General features: G+C 40.4%; 1 protein-coding gene across 6 annotated transcripts in view; it reads right to left on the bottom strand.

Annotated features, from left to right (window-relative positions):
- LOC140483762 (voltage-dependent L-type calcium channel subunit alpha-1D-like) overlaps positions 1-16,953 on the bottom strand; it is a 600,966-nt gene that overhangs the window by 228,597 nt on the left and 355,416 nt on the right. For all 6 annotated transcript variants that reach the window (XM_072582290.1, XM_072582291.1, XM_072582293.1 and 3 more), the window contains exons 17-20: positions 16,540-16,630; positions 16,365-16,413; positions 13,709-13,838; positions 1,126-1,255 (exon numbers count right to left, since the gene is read on the bottom strand). In XM_072582290.1, the coding sequence (XP_072438391.1) occupies positions 1,126-1,255; positions 13,709-13,838; positions 16,365-16,413; positions 16,540-16,630 (400 nt within the window). The remainder of the gene's footprint in view (positions 1-1,125; positions 1,256-13,708; positions 13,839-16,364; positions 16,414-16,539; positions 16,631-16,953) is intronic.

Here is a 16,953-nt window from a genome sequence, read left to right as displayed (position 1 = left end):
CTGTTTCTAGACACTTGAAAGAAATGCAGAGTTCAAAGCTGGCATTCATATCTGTGGTTTATGCTTGTTTTTTTACTTGCCTAAAGGGTGGATTACAGGCTCCCAGTGCTTCCTGTAGATCAGCTGCGAGCACAACCACAAGCAAAATACCCAACTATAGGGGCCCAGCATTCTAAGGAAAACACAATCATTTTAGCTAATGTGGCAAGTGTTACATTATCAGATGCAATGAAATCAGTGGTATGTGATTAGATGCCACATGATTAAGATTACATGATCGAATCTCTAGGACTAGCTCCAAACACACTTAGAAACTCCAGCTGTATCATGTCCTACATTGATCCAGAGTCCAAATGTTTTGCACTTGCAGAAATGTAAATTCTGAGCCCAATTGTGGTACTTACACCATTCAACTTCCATCGGGGATGCTGACTGTTCAATTATGCAAAAATATTCTAGAATGGAAGACTGCTCTCCTGAATACTGCTGCTCGCCATTCAGGAGAAGAAAAAAATCACTCTGCACTTCGTGGCTCTGCACTCTCAGTTCTTGGCCTACCTCCAGCTTTGCCTTGGGGTAGTTGGGAGACTATTCCTAAACCTCACCAAAGCAGACCTGACCTCCCTGTCCCTTGAATGGCAATTCCTGTGGCTGGTCATGCACTGGTAATTTAAATATGTCTGTTCAATCTACGCAAAGCAAGAGGAAAATTCAAATCAGTAACTTTCAGCTGTTTTGCATCAGAAATGTCAGCAACATTACTTTTAAATGGACATGTATAAATAGCCCTGAATTAACAGGGAATAATTATTTCACAATATAGAAACTTCCCTCGGTGAGTATTTTTATTTTCTTTGTGACAATCAGGTTCTCTCTCCTCTTGAATGCACCAATTCTCATTATGGTGTGGTTATTATTGAAGAGGCAAATTCAGTGTGCTTAAGGAATTATGTAACTCCCATGTGTTGGCTACAAGTGTGCAGTATTCCAATCTTTTACAGTATGAGATTAATATTTGTTAAGTAAAATCTCTAGCTCACATATACATTGGAAAATCAACATTTTGGAAAACTGCAAAAGCTATGACAATTTAAAATATAATACATTTGTATGTCATCTACTTACATTATTACGAAATGAATAATTACGTATAGGATCTTCTGCAGCTAAGGAAATGCTGCTAAGCATAATGAACACGAGGATCAGATTTGTAAAGATGTGGTGATTTATAAGTCTGTGACAAGCCACTCTGATCCTAAAATGTAAATTATACATTATTGAGTACATTATCCTTCTCTGAAGATATGCAAAATAATTTTATTTGATTATGTCATGTTCAGTTACAATAGTCTAATCCCCCTTTTGAAATAGTTCAGCTAACTCAGCAGTTACAGAAAATGTTTCATCAGGGAAGGAATTCAACATGGCTGTCCTAACTTACAAGTTGAAATAGGGTACATTGGTGAACATTGACATTACAGTGGCCCATGTCAGATCTATATATGTATTGGGTGACTAGTAAATGCATCAGAGTGTTTTTAAGACAATCCTTGAGACTACCTTAAACAGCCATTAGTACTTGGTAATAAATAGCCAAAAATTTGTTTAAGCATTCTCTCCTCAGAGACTGTCAGATCTGCTGAGTACTTCAAGCATTTTACATGTGCTTAAACACACACTTGAAAAATTTTTGAACATTCATAGAACCGATACCAGCTTGCTCTGCTCAGCTTTTCAGGAGTTTGCAGTGGCCATAAGAAAATACTTAATTTACACATTGATGACTAGTAAAAGGAGCACTCCTCTCAGCTCCACACATGACTGCAGGCTGATCCCAGTCTACAGTCACAACCACCTCTCATTCGTATTCTCTACTTTATCCACTTGCTGACTTGTATGACGGCTACTGCCCAAATTCCATTCTGCTTTATAGATGAGCTATTTGGGAAGTGAGGAGGATGCCAGTCGCTCACCATAATTATCACAACAAGGCCTTCCATGCCTGTGAGAAAGCTGGAAGCAGTCATCAGTTCTGTACCCCAGAATAGTTTGTGCCAAATGCTGTCCTTATGATTTCTTAAGTTCCTTTTTCTTTCTTTTAATTACAGTACTTCCTTTTAGTTTTACACTACTTTGTGGTAACTGTCATTATCTTCTATGAAGCCCTTTGCAATTAGCAATCATCCAAAGCAGCTTGGAATTGATAAGAAGGGAATACACAAGACACCTCTGGTTGACAATCAAACATGTAACTGTTTTCAACGAGTCTGTCAAATGGCAGTTTTAATTTTTTTTATCATGAAGCATAATACGAATATCGAGACCATTCACACACTTTTACAAAATGCCTTTGACAGTGTGGTAAAAGTAACATTCCATTTAAAATAAACAGTAAGTTTATGTTACAATTTTGCTTTGCAGCATGCCTTCAAATCAGAGTTACTCTGGTTCCTTAGCAAGAGTTCAGGAGGGGAGGTGGGCAAAGGTAAGTTAGGTTGTGGTTGGGGAGGACAAAGAAAACAACATAAAATAACAGAGTTCAATGTCTATATGTTTTCCTTGTTTAGTTTCTTTTTGGACTAGGAGAACATTTTTCCAGATTTGACCCCACAATCTGTCCCCAAATTTACATTGGACTTTTATGTAATTTTTCATATCACCCAGGATATTACATGTACTTAAGTAGATAAAAATATTTCAATTGTGAAGTATCAGGCATCACCGCTTGATTTTTCTTATCTTTAACAAGCTTGCATGTTCGCAATTTCAGTCCATCAGAATGTAGAGCACTGCATCAGATCACTGTTCTTTTGTAATCCCAAGAATATCTACACATATGCATGTGGTTTTTTTTTTACCCTGTGTTAATCCAAGAAACACATGCCTTGTAAAGGTGAATAATATTACAGAAAGGGTAAAAGGAGAAGCAGAACAGTTAGAAGTAATGCGTAAAATGGCAAATCAAATTAAACTAGCAGAAGACCAGAAATAAGAACCAAACAGCAAGCAAAGGCAATAACATTCCCATGAAAACCTAGACTAGGGATTGCAACTGAAATGTAAATCAAAGGAGCAAAGTGAGGAAAAATCTCAAAGAAATCACATAAGCGTCAAGGACATCGTATGCCTGCACTGCTAACAGTCCTGGAATGTGAAGAAAACACAGAATCATAGAAAAATGATTCATCCTAACAGGATAGCAATGAGTACACAGCATCTTTGTAATTTTACAGAATAAGTTAAATCCAAGTCCACAATTGCAGTCTGTATACAATGAAGTGTGAGAAGAGATTTCCAAAGTACAGAGATTATAGAGACATTTGGTTAGAAGGCTACATTCAGCATATGTAGCCAAATAAGGCATTTGCTGATAGAGACAACTCAAAATTTGTCACCACCCAGACAAATGGGAAATTTAGGAAGGAGGGGACAGGCAGCAGACCGATGGAGATTCCAGCCTCCTATCAAGGATCAAGAGAGATAATATGACTCATGACCATGCCTTGTTAACTGCTGCTCAGACATTGGAATGTATTCAGTCTCATTTACACTAAAGAAAAAATACAATCATTATCAATAACAAGGCTCAGGGACAATCATTTGGAACTGAGGAGAGAATAGATTAAATGGAAAGATCTCCTTTGGAAGGACTTGGAATTAGCAAAAACATGCAAGTTCAGACTTCCCACAAAAAGCTGAGGCTGAATAAGGGTTATACATCACAGAACCTTTTTCAGGTGGAAGAATTTGCTGGACAATCGGTGGTCATGAGTCCTGTACACTACCCAGGCTCCTGGCCTATGGTCGGCAGCACAGCGGCTAGCACTGCTGCCTCACAGCACCATAAACCTGGGTTCAATTCCAGCCTTTGGAAACCTTGACAAGTTTGCACATTCTCTCTGTCTGCATGGATTTCTGCCAGGTGCTCTGGCTTCCTCCCACAGTCCAAAGATATGCAGGTTTAACAGATTGGCTATGCTAAATTGTAGCATCCAGGGATGAGTAGGCTAGGTGTATTAGTCACGGTAAATGCAGGGTTACAAAGCAAGATAGGGGCATAGTCTAAGTGGGCTATTCTTCAGAGAGTCAGTGCAGATTCAATGGGCCAAATGGCCCCATTCCTGACTGTAGAGATCCTATGATCTTCTCACACTAAGACCAAAGCACACACGTTTCTGCCTGCTCACCTCAGCTATTGAATATTTGAGAAGGATAAAGGTTTGGTGTTAAAGAAAGACAACTTCGAGGGGACACTTCAGACTATAAGCACTTCCAGTGGAGTTCTGAGTGTGACAAGAAGGAGGGGATTTAACCAAGATGCTAACTAGGAAACATGATCTGGAAACTAGGAAACCAGCAGTAAACCCCACTGGCAACTATTCCTTCTGTAACTACCTGCAACAATAAACAACCTGTTACAAAACACTGACTTTCTAAATTACATTTGAAAATTGCAAGGTAGGGAATGAGACAGAGGGATATCTTAAACTGGAAGTACTGCAAGTGCTGGACCACAGAGGTTATCAGTCTAAATACTACTGGATAAAGGAGATAGAATCAGCACTCTTATCTGCTACATTATCATGACATTGAACTGTTCAATTGCAAACTAGATTGCCTTCTTAGCAATTAGTCGATGCCAATATGCTCAAATAAATTCTGAGATGCATCCAGGGACTAGGGTTATCTTTAGGTTTAGAATTATTTTGGTTTGAAATTTAAAACAAATTAGTTGGAGCATCCTCTTAGTACTGTTATGAAAATGTGGGTGAATTGTGCCTTTGAGAGAGTTAAAAGCTAGCAGAACTACCTAACACAACACCAAGTGTTCTGAACAAAATATAATGTGACATTTGGTTGAACAACTCGATTAGCTGTTTGCCTAGAGACAACAAAACAAATATGAATCAGGCCAATCAGTTTAAATTATACTCCAAAAAAAACCCCAAACTCTAATCAAGTTTGAACTTAGTATACTGACAATCTTAAAAGCCAATGACACAATCTGATGCTTTGGGGGAAAATTGAACAGTTGAGAGGAGAACTGCAAAGGCACCAGCATCTGCAGACTGCCTGGAGAATAGTTCTCTTAAAGGTCGGTAACCTGTGAAACAGAAGTCGCTAGGGAGAAGAAAAGACGACAGGGAAAGACATAACGAGAAGATTCGACATCTTGCTGGTTTTGAAAAGTTGAATTTTGGTAAATCTTAATCGGGAGTTTTAGCATAAAAGGGAAAGTAAAAGATAGGTTAGAGGAAGGCGTTGTAAATAGATTTTAGTTAATGATTCCCTGTTCTACTTGAAATAAAGTTGTTAACTTTTACTTTAAATAGTTCTTAGCCTCTCAAAGTTTCACTGATTACTGCACGGGATACATCTTTTCTGTGTTGCTGGTTTAAATTAAGCAGGATGGTTTATCCTGTGTTGTAACAGAATCCAGTTCCTATGAATTGTTTGATTATATCTAGTAAAGTGATAGCGACACCTGAGTTGGTATTGAAGGTGAGGGAAGTCGTTTGGAGAATTGCTCATGCAGGGGGCAGAGACAATTCAATCGAAGTGCTTTTCAATGATTTTCTACAGCAATTGCTAAAAATGGTTGTTCCTGAATCCCCTGCTGTTCTTTCTGTCCAGCACCGATACATCTTTCCAGATAGCTCCAAGAGTTGGTCCCTTTGTTTCAAAAAGTTATGGAGCATGCAGAATTGCAGAGAGGATCTGGAAAGTTACTGAGAACTATATAGCACAGTACCTAGTTTGTTAGTTGAACATCTGTTTCAAGATGTTAATTGTTTAATTAATCAAAGCTGTGATTGAGATGTGCTTCTAATTGAGCAGCCCTCTGCATATGTCATCAGTAGGTGTCATAAGCCACATGTTCAGGAGATATTCTTACCCTCCAACAGCCAAATCATGTTGTGGTTCTGTTCGCCGAGCTGGGAATTTGTGTTGCAAATGTTTCGTCCCCTGTCTAGGTGACATCCTCAGTGCTTGGGAGCCTCCTGTGAAGCGCTTCTGTGATGTTTCCTCCGGCATTTATAGTGATTTGTACCTGCTGCTTCCGGTTGTCAGTTCCAGCTGTCCGCTGCAGTGGCCAGTATATTGGGTCCAGGTCGATGTGTTTGTTGATAGAATCTGTGGATGAGTGCCATGCCTCGAGGAATTCACTGGCTGTTCTCTGTTTGGCTTGCCCGAGAATAGTAGTGTTGGCCCAGTCGAATTCATGTTGCTTGTCATCTGCATGTGTGGCTACTAAGGATAGCTGGTCGTGTCGTTTCGTGGCTAGTTGGTGACTGACAACCGGAAGCGGCAGAGACAAGCCACTATAAATGCCAGAGGAAACATCACAGAAGCGCTTCACAGGAGTCTCCAAAGCACTGAGGATGTCACCTAGACAGGGGACGAAACGTTTGCAACACAAATTCCCAGCTCGGCGAACACAACCACAACAACGAGCAACGAGCTGCAAATCTTCTCCCAAACTTTGAACACCTACGGGTGAGAGACGCTAAGACAAGTCAGGAAACGGGAATCCTGTGCCAACCGCCTAAGCGCCACATACGAACAACTCCAGTTCCTGCATGAATGCCGAAAGAATCGAATCCTTCCACCATGTGTCAGATACAGACCACCAGTCAACAATCCACAAGCCAAGGACACAGCCAGGCAGAACGGATTCAGGATGATCCAGGTAATGATTACAGACGCTCACAACAGACTACACAAATACAGACAAGAAATTGCACGCCAAAAATCGTTAATTTCAAAAACCACCAATCAGGAATGGACCCGGAACATAGAACAGGCCGTCACCACACACTGCAAAAAAACGGCACTAAAAGAAAAAATGGCCAAACTAGCACACAACAAAGAGGACACCACAACACACACACCTGGGTTAAAAACCTCTCCCACAGACAGCTCACAGACACGGAAACAACAATACTGGCCAAGGGACTCAACTACAACCACAGGGACGCCAAGACAGCAGACTTCCTAGCAGCACTAGAATGCACACTCAGGAACAATGGACTGACAGAAGTGAGACAAAGTATCGTACCGCTGATAACAAGAAAAACACATAACCTCAACACCAAGGAGAGGGAAGCACTAAAATCACTAAGAAACGATAAGAACATAATCATACTACCAGCAGACAAAGGCAGAATGACGGTCATCCTGGACAAAGCAGAGTACATCCAAAAAGTGCAACAACTACTTGCAGATACCAACACCTACCAAAAGAGGGAGTTTGACCCAACCCCACAGCTCACCAATAGGATAAACAACACACTGAGGAATCTACAAAAAAACGGACAGATAACCAGGTCTGGCCTACAAAGAATGAAACCTGAAAGCAACAACGCCCCCAGATTCTATGGACTACCTAAAGTGCACAAACCAGACATCCCACTCAGACCCATAGTATCACTACCAGGGACACCATCACACAAACTGGCTAAAGAACTACAGCAGAAACTGAAACACCTGATCAGCGGATCCAGACAATCTATACAATTGACACAGGAATTCTTGTACATCATCAGAAATATACACATTGACAAGGAAGAAACCATGGTCTCTTTCGATGTAACGGCACTGTTCACCTCTATCGACAAAACACTAGCCAGAGAAACAATAGCCAACCTGCTGGACAGACATAACAGACAACAGGATGTTGAACCTATCAACAAAGACGGCATACTTAAACTACTGGACTTGTGCCACACAACACACTTCACATTCAACAACTAGATATACGAACAAATCAACGGACACCCATGGGCTCACCCATCTCTGGACTCATAGCAGAAGCAGTAATGCAAAGGTTAGAACAAACAGTCTTACTGCAAATTCAACCCAAACTCTGGGTCAGATATGTGGATGACACCTTTGTAATCATCAAAAACACAAATAGAGAACACACACCGGATCATCAACGCCACACTCACAGGAATCCGATTCACGGGAGATGAAGAAAAGGATAACCAACTCCCATTCCTAGACGTGATGGTACAGAGAACACCGAACGGAGAATTCACCACAAAGATTTACAGGAAAGCCACACACACAGACCAAGTCCTGAACTATGAAAGCAACCACCCCAACACACACAAACGAAGTTGCATCAAGACACTATTCAAAAGGGCCACAACACACTGCAGCACACCAGAATTGCAGAAAGAGGAAGAACTCCTATACAATGTATTTGCCAAAAACGGATACCCGCGCAATTTCATCAACAGATACCTAAGGGAAAGACAACGGAACGAGGACATGCCACAACCCAAAGGACTAGCCACACTACCATACATCAGGAGCATTTCCGAATTGACAGCCAGACTACTACGACCACTCGGACTCATAACAGCACCAACAGCCATTCTCAGACAACAACTCACCAGAACGGAGGACCCAATACCTAGCATGAGCAAAACTAATGTAGTGTACAAAATCCCATGCAAGGACTGCACAAAACACTACATAGGACAAACAGGAAGACAGCTAACGATCCGCATCCATGAACACCAACTAGCCACGAAACAACACGACCAGCTATCCTTAGTAGCCACACACGCAGATGACAAGCAACATGAATTCGACTGGGACAACACTACTATTTAGGGCAAGCCAAACAGAGAATAGCCAGGGAATTCCTAGAGGCATGGCACTCATCCACAGATTCTATCAACAAACACATCGACCTGGACCCAATATACTGGCCACTGCAGCGGACAGCTGGAACTGACAACCGGAAGCGGCAGGTACAAATCACTATAAATGCCAGAGGAAACATCACAGAAGCGCTCCACAGGAGGCTCCCAAGCACTGAGGATGTCACCTAGACAGGGGATGAAACATTTGCAACACAAATTCCCAGCTCGGCGAACAGGACCACAACAACGAGCACCCGAGCGACAAATCTTCTCCCAAACTTTGAGCCAAATCATGTCTTTGAAGAGGAGAAATGAGAATTTCAAACTGGCACAATATAAAGGCATCATGACAACTGCCAGGAAACCAGACATATACTGACAAATTGTAGGCCAGCTGAACACTTGAACACTATGTTTGTGAAAATCCTCCTCGGTATTGTATACTGTGGAGTCTTGATATGTCAGCACCTAGGTGAATCCTAAGATCCTAGCAAAAGCTGGAGATCTGTCTTCCTATTTTACTGCCTCTATGGAAAATGCAATGAATTTGTTTGGCTTGTGAAGAACACAATACTGACGAGCAATATCTTGTGAACAGGTTGTTATTATGGATTTAGTAAAGGGAGGTCATGCCTGACAAACCTGTTGGAATTTTTTGAAGAGGTAACAAGTAGGTTAGACCAGGGGAACCCAGTGGATGTGGTCTATCTGGACTTTCAAAAGGCCTTTGATAAGGTGCCACACGGGAGACTGCTGAGCAAGGTGAGGGCCCATGGTGTTCGAGGTGAGCTGCTGGGATGGATTGAGGATTGGCTATCTAACAGAAAGCAGAGAGTTGGGATAAAAGGTTCTTTTTCAGAATGGCAGCCGGTGACGAGCGGTGTCCCGCAGGGTTCGGTGCTGGGGCCACAGCTGTTCGCATTATATATTAATGATTTGGATGAGGGAACAGGGGGCATTCTAGCGAAGTTTGCCGATGATACAAAGTTAGGTAGACAGGCAGGTAGTACTGAGGAAGTGGGGAGGCTACAGAAGGATCTAGACAGGTTGGGAGAGTGGTCCAGGAAATGGCTGATGGAATTTAACGTGAGCAAGTCGAGGTCTTGCACTTTGGCAAAAAGAATATAGGAATGGACTACTTTCTAAATGGTGAGAAACTTAATAAAGCCAAAGCACAAAGGGATCTGGGAGTGCTAGTCGAGGATTCTCTAAAGGTAAACATGCAGGTTGAGTCTGTGATTAAGAAAGCGAATGCAATGTTGTCTCTTATCTCAAGAGGGTTGGAATATAAAAGCAGAGATGTACTACTAAGACTTTATAAAGCTCTGGTTAGGCCCCATTTGGAGTACTGTGTCCAGTTTTGGTCCCCACACCTCAGGAAGGACATACTGGCACTGGAACGTGTCCAGCGGAGATTCACACGGATGATCCCTGGAATGACAGGTCTAGCATATGAGGAACGGCTGAGGATACTGGGATTGTATTCGTTGGAGTTTAGAAGATTAAGGGGAGATCTAATAGAGACGTACAAAATAATACATGGCTTTGAAAAGGTGGATGCTAGAAAATTGTTTCCGTTTGGCGAGGAGACTAGGACCCGTGGACACAGCCTTAGAATTAGAGGGGGTCATTTCAGAACGGAAATGCGGAGACATTTCTTCAGCCAGAGAGTGGTGGGCCTGTGGAATTCATTGCCACGGAGTGCAGTGGAAGCCGGGACGCTAAATGTCTTCAAGGCCGAGATTGATAGGTTCTTGTTGTCTAGAGGAATTAAGGGCTACGGGGAGAACGCTGGCAAGTGGAGCTGAAATGCGCATCAGCCATGATTGAATGGCGGAGTGGACTCGATGGGCCGAATGGCCTTACTTCCACTCCTATGTCTTATGGTCTTATGGTCTTATTGTTATTTAATATGTTTCAACAGATATGAGTTTGAGTAGAAATTCAGAGCTGAACTCAGAATCACAGGCAGTCTGAAGTCTGTGTCTGAGGTTGGGCTGCAGTTTCCTCAATTATCTGGAAGGAAGATGTTCTGTTTTTATATGATTTAACAACTCACATCCAATCTGCTTCATCTTCTTTTCAAAGAAGCTGCAGTTCTGCATGGTCTGACCTACTTCTCTTTTCTCTCTCATCTTTCAGTGACAATGGTAAACTAAACAGCACACCATGTTGTCAGCATAAACTTGTGCACAGGTACCTGAGAGGTGACTGCCCTGTAAATCAAAAAACTACATCCACACCAATGTGAGCGGCCAACAAAATTGAAAATAAACACAAAACAATCTACCAGTAATGTAAAACAACTAACTAGAGACTTACTTGCAAGAAGCTGAGAATCTCTTGCAATAGCAGTGAAACCATCTTCTTCCTGGCTGTTATTGCCAAGCAATTGTGGGTAGTTTTTAAAATGAATAAATACAGCAGGACATACATCATTTTATAAAACTGTTCTTTAGCAGACAAGGTATTCTGATTTATATATGTGTTTATTGGGCCTTTTCTCTGCTCTTTCGGATGGATTATCTGAATGATTAAAACTTATGTGTCTATCGTAATTCAATAGCGCTGCAAGTAATCCTAAGAATTGACATGGATTTTGTGCTAGGAAAATAAGTGATAAACTTGAATTCCTTCCCCTTTGTCTATTCGAGTATGCAGCAGTAGAATTTTATTTAGCTTTACGCTTAATTTTCTGAGCTCTTTAGATCTATTGTAAGGTAATTTGTGCAGATTAATGGCTAATGACAAATTAACCAAATTTTATGAAAAGCTACTAGAATTTCATAGAATCCTTAGAGTGTGGAAGCAGGCCATTCAGCCCATGGAGTTCACAACGACCCTCTGAAAAGCATCCCACCCCATCACCTTGCATTTCCCGTGACTAAACCGCCTAACTATGTGCAATTTAGAATGGTCAATCCACCTAACCTGCATATCTTTGGATTGTGGGAGGAAACTGGAGCATCTGGAGGAAACCCATGTAGACATGGGGAGAACGTCTGTGTGGAGTTTGCACAATCACCCTATGCCACGTGGAATGGAACCCAGGTCCTGGCACTGTGAGGCACCAGTGTGAACTACTGAGCCACTATGTCACTCCTTTGAAACTGATAAATTCAGTGCAAATGGTACAAAGAGTATGGCTCTGTGCCATAACGTAGAGAGAGATCTATTTCCTCCCTTGCTTAGTTTCTGATTTCAGCTAAGCCAAATGTGGATGCCAACCAACGGCTATGGAGTCCCTCAGCAGTAAAATCTGAGGCCAGATGTACAGAATAACTGGTACAGTTGCCTGAAAATAAAATGTCCAATACAAAAAATGTTCCTGAATCATTGAACTGAATTATACCAGAAATTGGTTAAGTGTCAGTTATCACATGTTTCACAGAGCTTTTCTCTCCATGAGTTCTAAGAAAGCTTCCCACACTTTCCCGAAATTCACCTTCTCAGGTATGCACTATGCCTCTATGGCACTCTGCTCACTGTATCTTCATACTTGCCAGGACATCCCAGGATTCCAAGTACTAATGCCACACTTGAAACACAGTTGTACAGCAGGTCATGCACTGCCCCGGACCTGCCCTGCACAGTTCCTTAACTCAATAACAGCCATACTAACGAAAATTCATACCCTGCTTTGTTGTCAGAAATCTGGGAAGTGCTGGTGGATGTGTGGTGCAGATGAGGAGTGTCCTTTTCCTTCAGGGTTGGCAGAGCAGACCACACCACCAGACTCTGTATGCCTGGTTCGAGGTTGGTCCACTCCACTCGGTTAGTGGTGTGAAGGAATGTGTCGCAATGCCAAAAGAAGGTCTACTTCCTGAAGGTACATGACTCCAACCTTTCTCTGTTACCTCATGCTTACTCCATCTTCGTCATTAGAGAGATTGATTCATGATATTGTATGATGGGTCAAGAGTGCTTAGGGCCAGTTTATATCTCACACAGTCAGTCACTGCTTGAGGTTCACATACGGTGTGATTCACCTCAACTGTGTGAATGTCCATTCATACTTTTGCCCTTTGTAGGGCCTCATACTGCACAAAAGTGAAGTCCCTTCCCTCAGAATGAAACGCTTACTCCGCCTACTCTGGTGTGGAGACAGCCATTTTCATCTCCATTGTGCATTCACGTGATCCTTTCCACACCCCAGCACCAACCAACAATCCCCATAATTGAGATCCTCAGCTTCCCTCCTGCCGCTGTGGATGCTGTAGCCTCCCTTGCCTTTTACTAGACAGAACTCCATGGCTCATCCCCTTAACCAACTTGGACAGACAGTCCCAACTGATGAGTGACCAAACCCCTGACTGATCTGTGTTTGGTTCCCAAATGACTTACTGCAACTTTCCAGATTGGTTGCACTGGAAGTTGAGCTGACCATACCTCACCACCTGGGCTATTGCGGTACAAACTCCCTCACCCTGACCAAACCAAGTGGCTGGCTGATCGTATCCAAGAACCTGGACAACCAGTAGAGGCTGTTCTGATTTACTGTGCCAAGACTTCCATACTGAAGACTGAATAAACCACCTTTGGATACTCAAGCAAATTAAAGATAGTATGAAATTAAAAGAAAAAATAAAATTCACATATTTACTCATAAATAACCTACAAGAAAGGACAGCTCCTGCACCCCACACTCCAACTCCCTTTCTACGCATCTTTAAAGAACCTCATCATAGGAATGAAGTATATCATATATTATCATACATCATACTCCTGTCTCTGAGTAAAAAAAATTATTCCAACCTGGCACTGAAAGATAAAAGCAACAAAACTAATAACAATTATCTAGTTTTTACTTCTTGTTAAACTTTGTCAATATTTTCCTTTTTAAAACTGACAAGAGAAAATCAATGAATTTAGTGACATTGTACAATATAATGGAATTATCGTAGTTATGTCAATTTACATTACAAAAAATTAATCTCCTAAAATCATATTTTGATAATCTCAACAAATTAATTTGTATTTTGTATCAAACATTAGTCAATTACTTAGTACAACATTTAAGCTTGAGTAAAAATATAGTATGTCATACGTACGGGTTAGTATTACTAAATATGAAGAAAGCACTCCCTTCTGGAATAGGCACAATCTTTTCCTTCAAGTTTAAGTCTGCCAATCTTTGAGGTCGAGGTCCAACTGGTATTTCTGGCTCATCTTCATCATCATCTTCATACAAATGAATGAATAAAAACTGTCAAGCATTCATCCATTCTTATAGAAATAAATAAAGCGACTCTTTATTAAAGTATTGCTTTGAAAAATTCTTCATTTTACAAATAATCATACTTTCATCTTTGAGAAACCATTTGCAAAACCAATATTTAAAGAACAAATGAAAATGTAACTGTGATTATTAATATTTGATAGAATATTATTTTTCAATTTATGATTCCATTTTCTCTTGTAAAAAAGAACAAAAATTATACTTTTTATTGTGCTTATGTTTAAATTAGGCAAATTATCATCCCAATTGTTTGAAAAATGCACAATGTAGATAATGACTGCCATCATGTTATGAATGAAAATTTACTGAACAAACCACCACCTGATGTTGAAATCATCGGGCCATTAAAAATGACAAAGAAAATATAAAATACATGATAAAGCAGGATTCAAATAACATCAAAACTCCCTTCTGCCTTACATAAGATCAAAGATATCCATAAGATCGCTATTAGATGGAGTTGTAACCTCCAACAGTATGCATGGATCAGCCATCTAGTACATACAGGGGAAGGCCCAGTGTATTTAGAAGGCTGAGCCTTGCTTATGTATATCTGGCAACTTGCACATCAATAATGTGAGCTGCAACTCACAATCTCTGGGCAAACACAACATCAGGAAATCTGAAAGCTGACCTCAGACACAGAAAGGAGGCACCCTGTAGTTAGTACACTGTAGCCTATGTTCCTTGAATGTTGGAAACAGTGCTTGCTTAAATCTGTGTACACAATGTCAATCAAGTGGATGCTTATCCTAGATAGTGATGAAGAACATTTGAGTGTTGATTAAACAGTTATCTATCCAAGCAATTTGAAATTATTCTAATATAATCCTGACTTGTAATTGGAGGAGAGGGTTTTAGAGTGTTCAAAGGTGAGTCAATTGTTATGGAATTCCTTGTTTCTAACTTGCTCCAGAAGTGATGAGGTAACCCATGAGCCCACTAAACACAGATAAATAAACTTATCCATTGTCAGTGAAAGATGTCATTACCCTGAATTTTTTGTCTCAAACCTTCTTCCACATATGTGCAGGAGACATCAACTGAATCTTTCAACATATATGGGCAGCTGCTACAAGGTCACCAATTATCTAGCAGAGCCTACTAACACATCATCACTTCTGCAGAAGCTAGCTCTCAAATTAACTGAGCACCAGAATTTGAAGCAATGGCTTTCTTTTCTCATATCCAGGCACTCCAGACTTAAAGTCATGCAGCTACTATATCCACATTTGTGAAATTCAAGCATTCTGCATTTGCTCTTCAGCCACCTGCCCAGAACCAATTCCAGGTTTAAATCAACTTTTCAGTTTATATTAAAGCTGTAGACCTCAGCTAACATGAGAGTAGGGGGGCTACAATTAGACTCAATTTCTTTGATATTGGGACTAAATCCGTCACTGTCACTGTTCTAGAAAATAAAAATAAAGTCACATAGTCTTGCCAGACCATAGGGTTGCTCTCTCATTGGAAAGAGATAACTAGTGATGGTTTAACCTGAGGGTCATTACACCCTAGGTGAGGGAAGAGACAGAGAAGGACAATCTTTCACGGTAACCTCAGCTGGAATTGACCCACACTTTAGCGTCACTCTGCATTGCAACTCAGCCATCCAGCCAACTGCCCTTGAAAATATATGTTTATTGACTTGAGTTGAGAATAAATGTAAGCTTAGTTGTGTTGTTCTCCAGTCAAATAGTCTACAGTGAAAGAAAATTCAGTTGGCAACAGTCATGAAAGGAAGAAACCTGCTATATTTACAATTTTGACATAAATACTAATCCAATGAAGTTTACATCAATGTCATCAAATTCAGTGTATGTAACAATGGCAGCATAAGAAATTGGCAATGTAGTTAGTCATACTACCCCTTTAGCCTGTATAGCCATCTGATAAGACCAGGATTTGTCTTCCACTTCAACACATTTTTCTTCTCTAGCCTCATATCTCTCAATTCTTTTAGCACTACTCAGGCTTGGATATGCTCAAAAACTGAACCACCATAATCCAGGGAAGTCCTTTATTTTGCTGAACTTAGTGAAGGCTTGAGCAATACTGTGCCAGGCCTTTGCTAATAGTATTGTACAATTAACTTACTGAAATCTGTGGGACCCCAATGTATGCAAAGTGCATTTGCCCACAAAATAGCATAACTGTACTTTGAAAGCAATTGTTTGGCTGTGAAATATGGAAAAGTGCTGAATAAACTCAAAGTTTCTTTCTTTCTTACTGTGAGGAGGTACATGACTATATCCTTGGTGAATATTACCTCCATTTTTTTTTCTTTTTATCAAAGGTCAGTTTGGGGTTTAGAAGTCAGTATAAGGAAAGTTCCAAGTATAATTCTGTTTACCATTACTCCGTGGTGCAGCACGCCTATGTGATCAGAGGTAAAATTAAGAAAATCAGATCTTAATTATTCCATAGATATGAGTTTCTTATCAGAAATAAATCTTAGTTTTTCATACCTGGCACATCACTGGGTGGATAAGGATCCTTATCTTCATCAATTGAAATCTTTGAAGCATTAAGAACATGGTAATCATAAATTAATGATTTCAAAATATTTATAGTAATAATCAAAGATGGCATTGTATCATTTAAAAATATGCAGTTTTCAATTTCAGTTTAAAATAATTTTACCTGAGTGCCAGTAAGCATTTTCCTGTCATTGTTTTCACCTATTCCATCAAGTTCATATTTTCCATCCATTCTTTGTTCTGAATTGGCAGTTCTAAAAATAAGATACATTGATGATACATTTTACCATCTGTGCAATGTACACTACTGATATGCTTAGCATGAATGAGCATAATTTAATCTCTTAAGAGCTGAAATAATTGTGTACATTTGTGGTAGGGACTTGAGTATAAGAACAGAGGAAAGGTCATATTATTATATTTTAAGCTAGAAAACCTTAGATCCAAATGTCAACAAAGTGCAACCTTTCAAAGTGGCAGAAATAAGTTCTATGAGAAAAGCAAGGTAAGTGCACAGTCCTTGCCATAGTATGATTCTTGAACACTCCTGAAAGTTTGGCAAAGGGAACATAGATTA

The sequence above is a fragment of the Chiloscyllium punctatum genome, chromosome 12, assembly GCF_047496795.1.
Source record: "Chiloscyllium punctatum isolate Juve2018m chromosome 12, sChiPun1.3, whole genome shotgun sequence".
NCBI classification, from domain to species: domain Eukaryota; kingdom Metazoa; phylum Chordata; class Chondrichthyes; order Orectolobiformes; family Hemiscylliidae; genus Chiloscyllium; species Chiloscyllium punctatum.
This window is presented reverse-complemented; position numbering and strand designations above follow the sequence as displayed.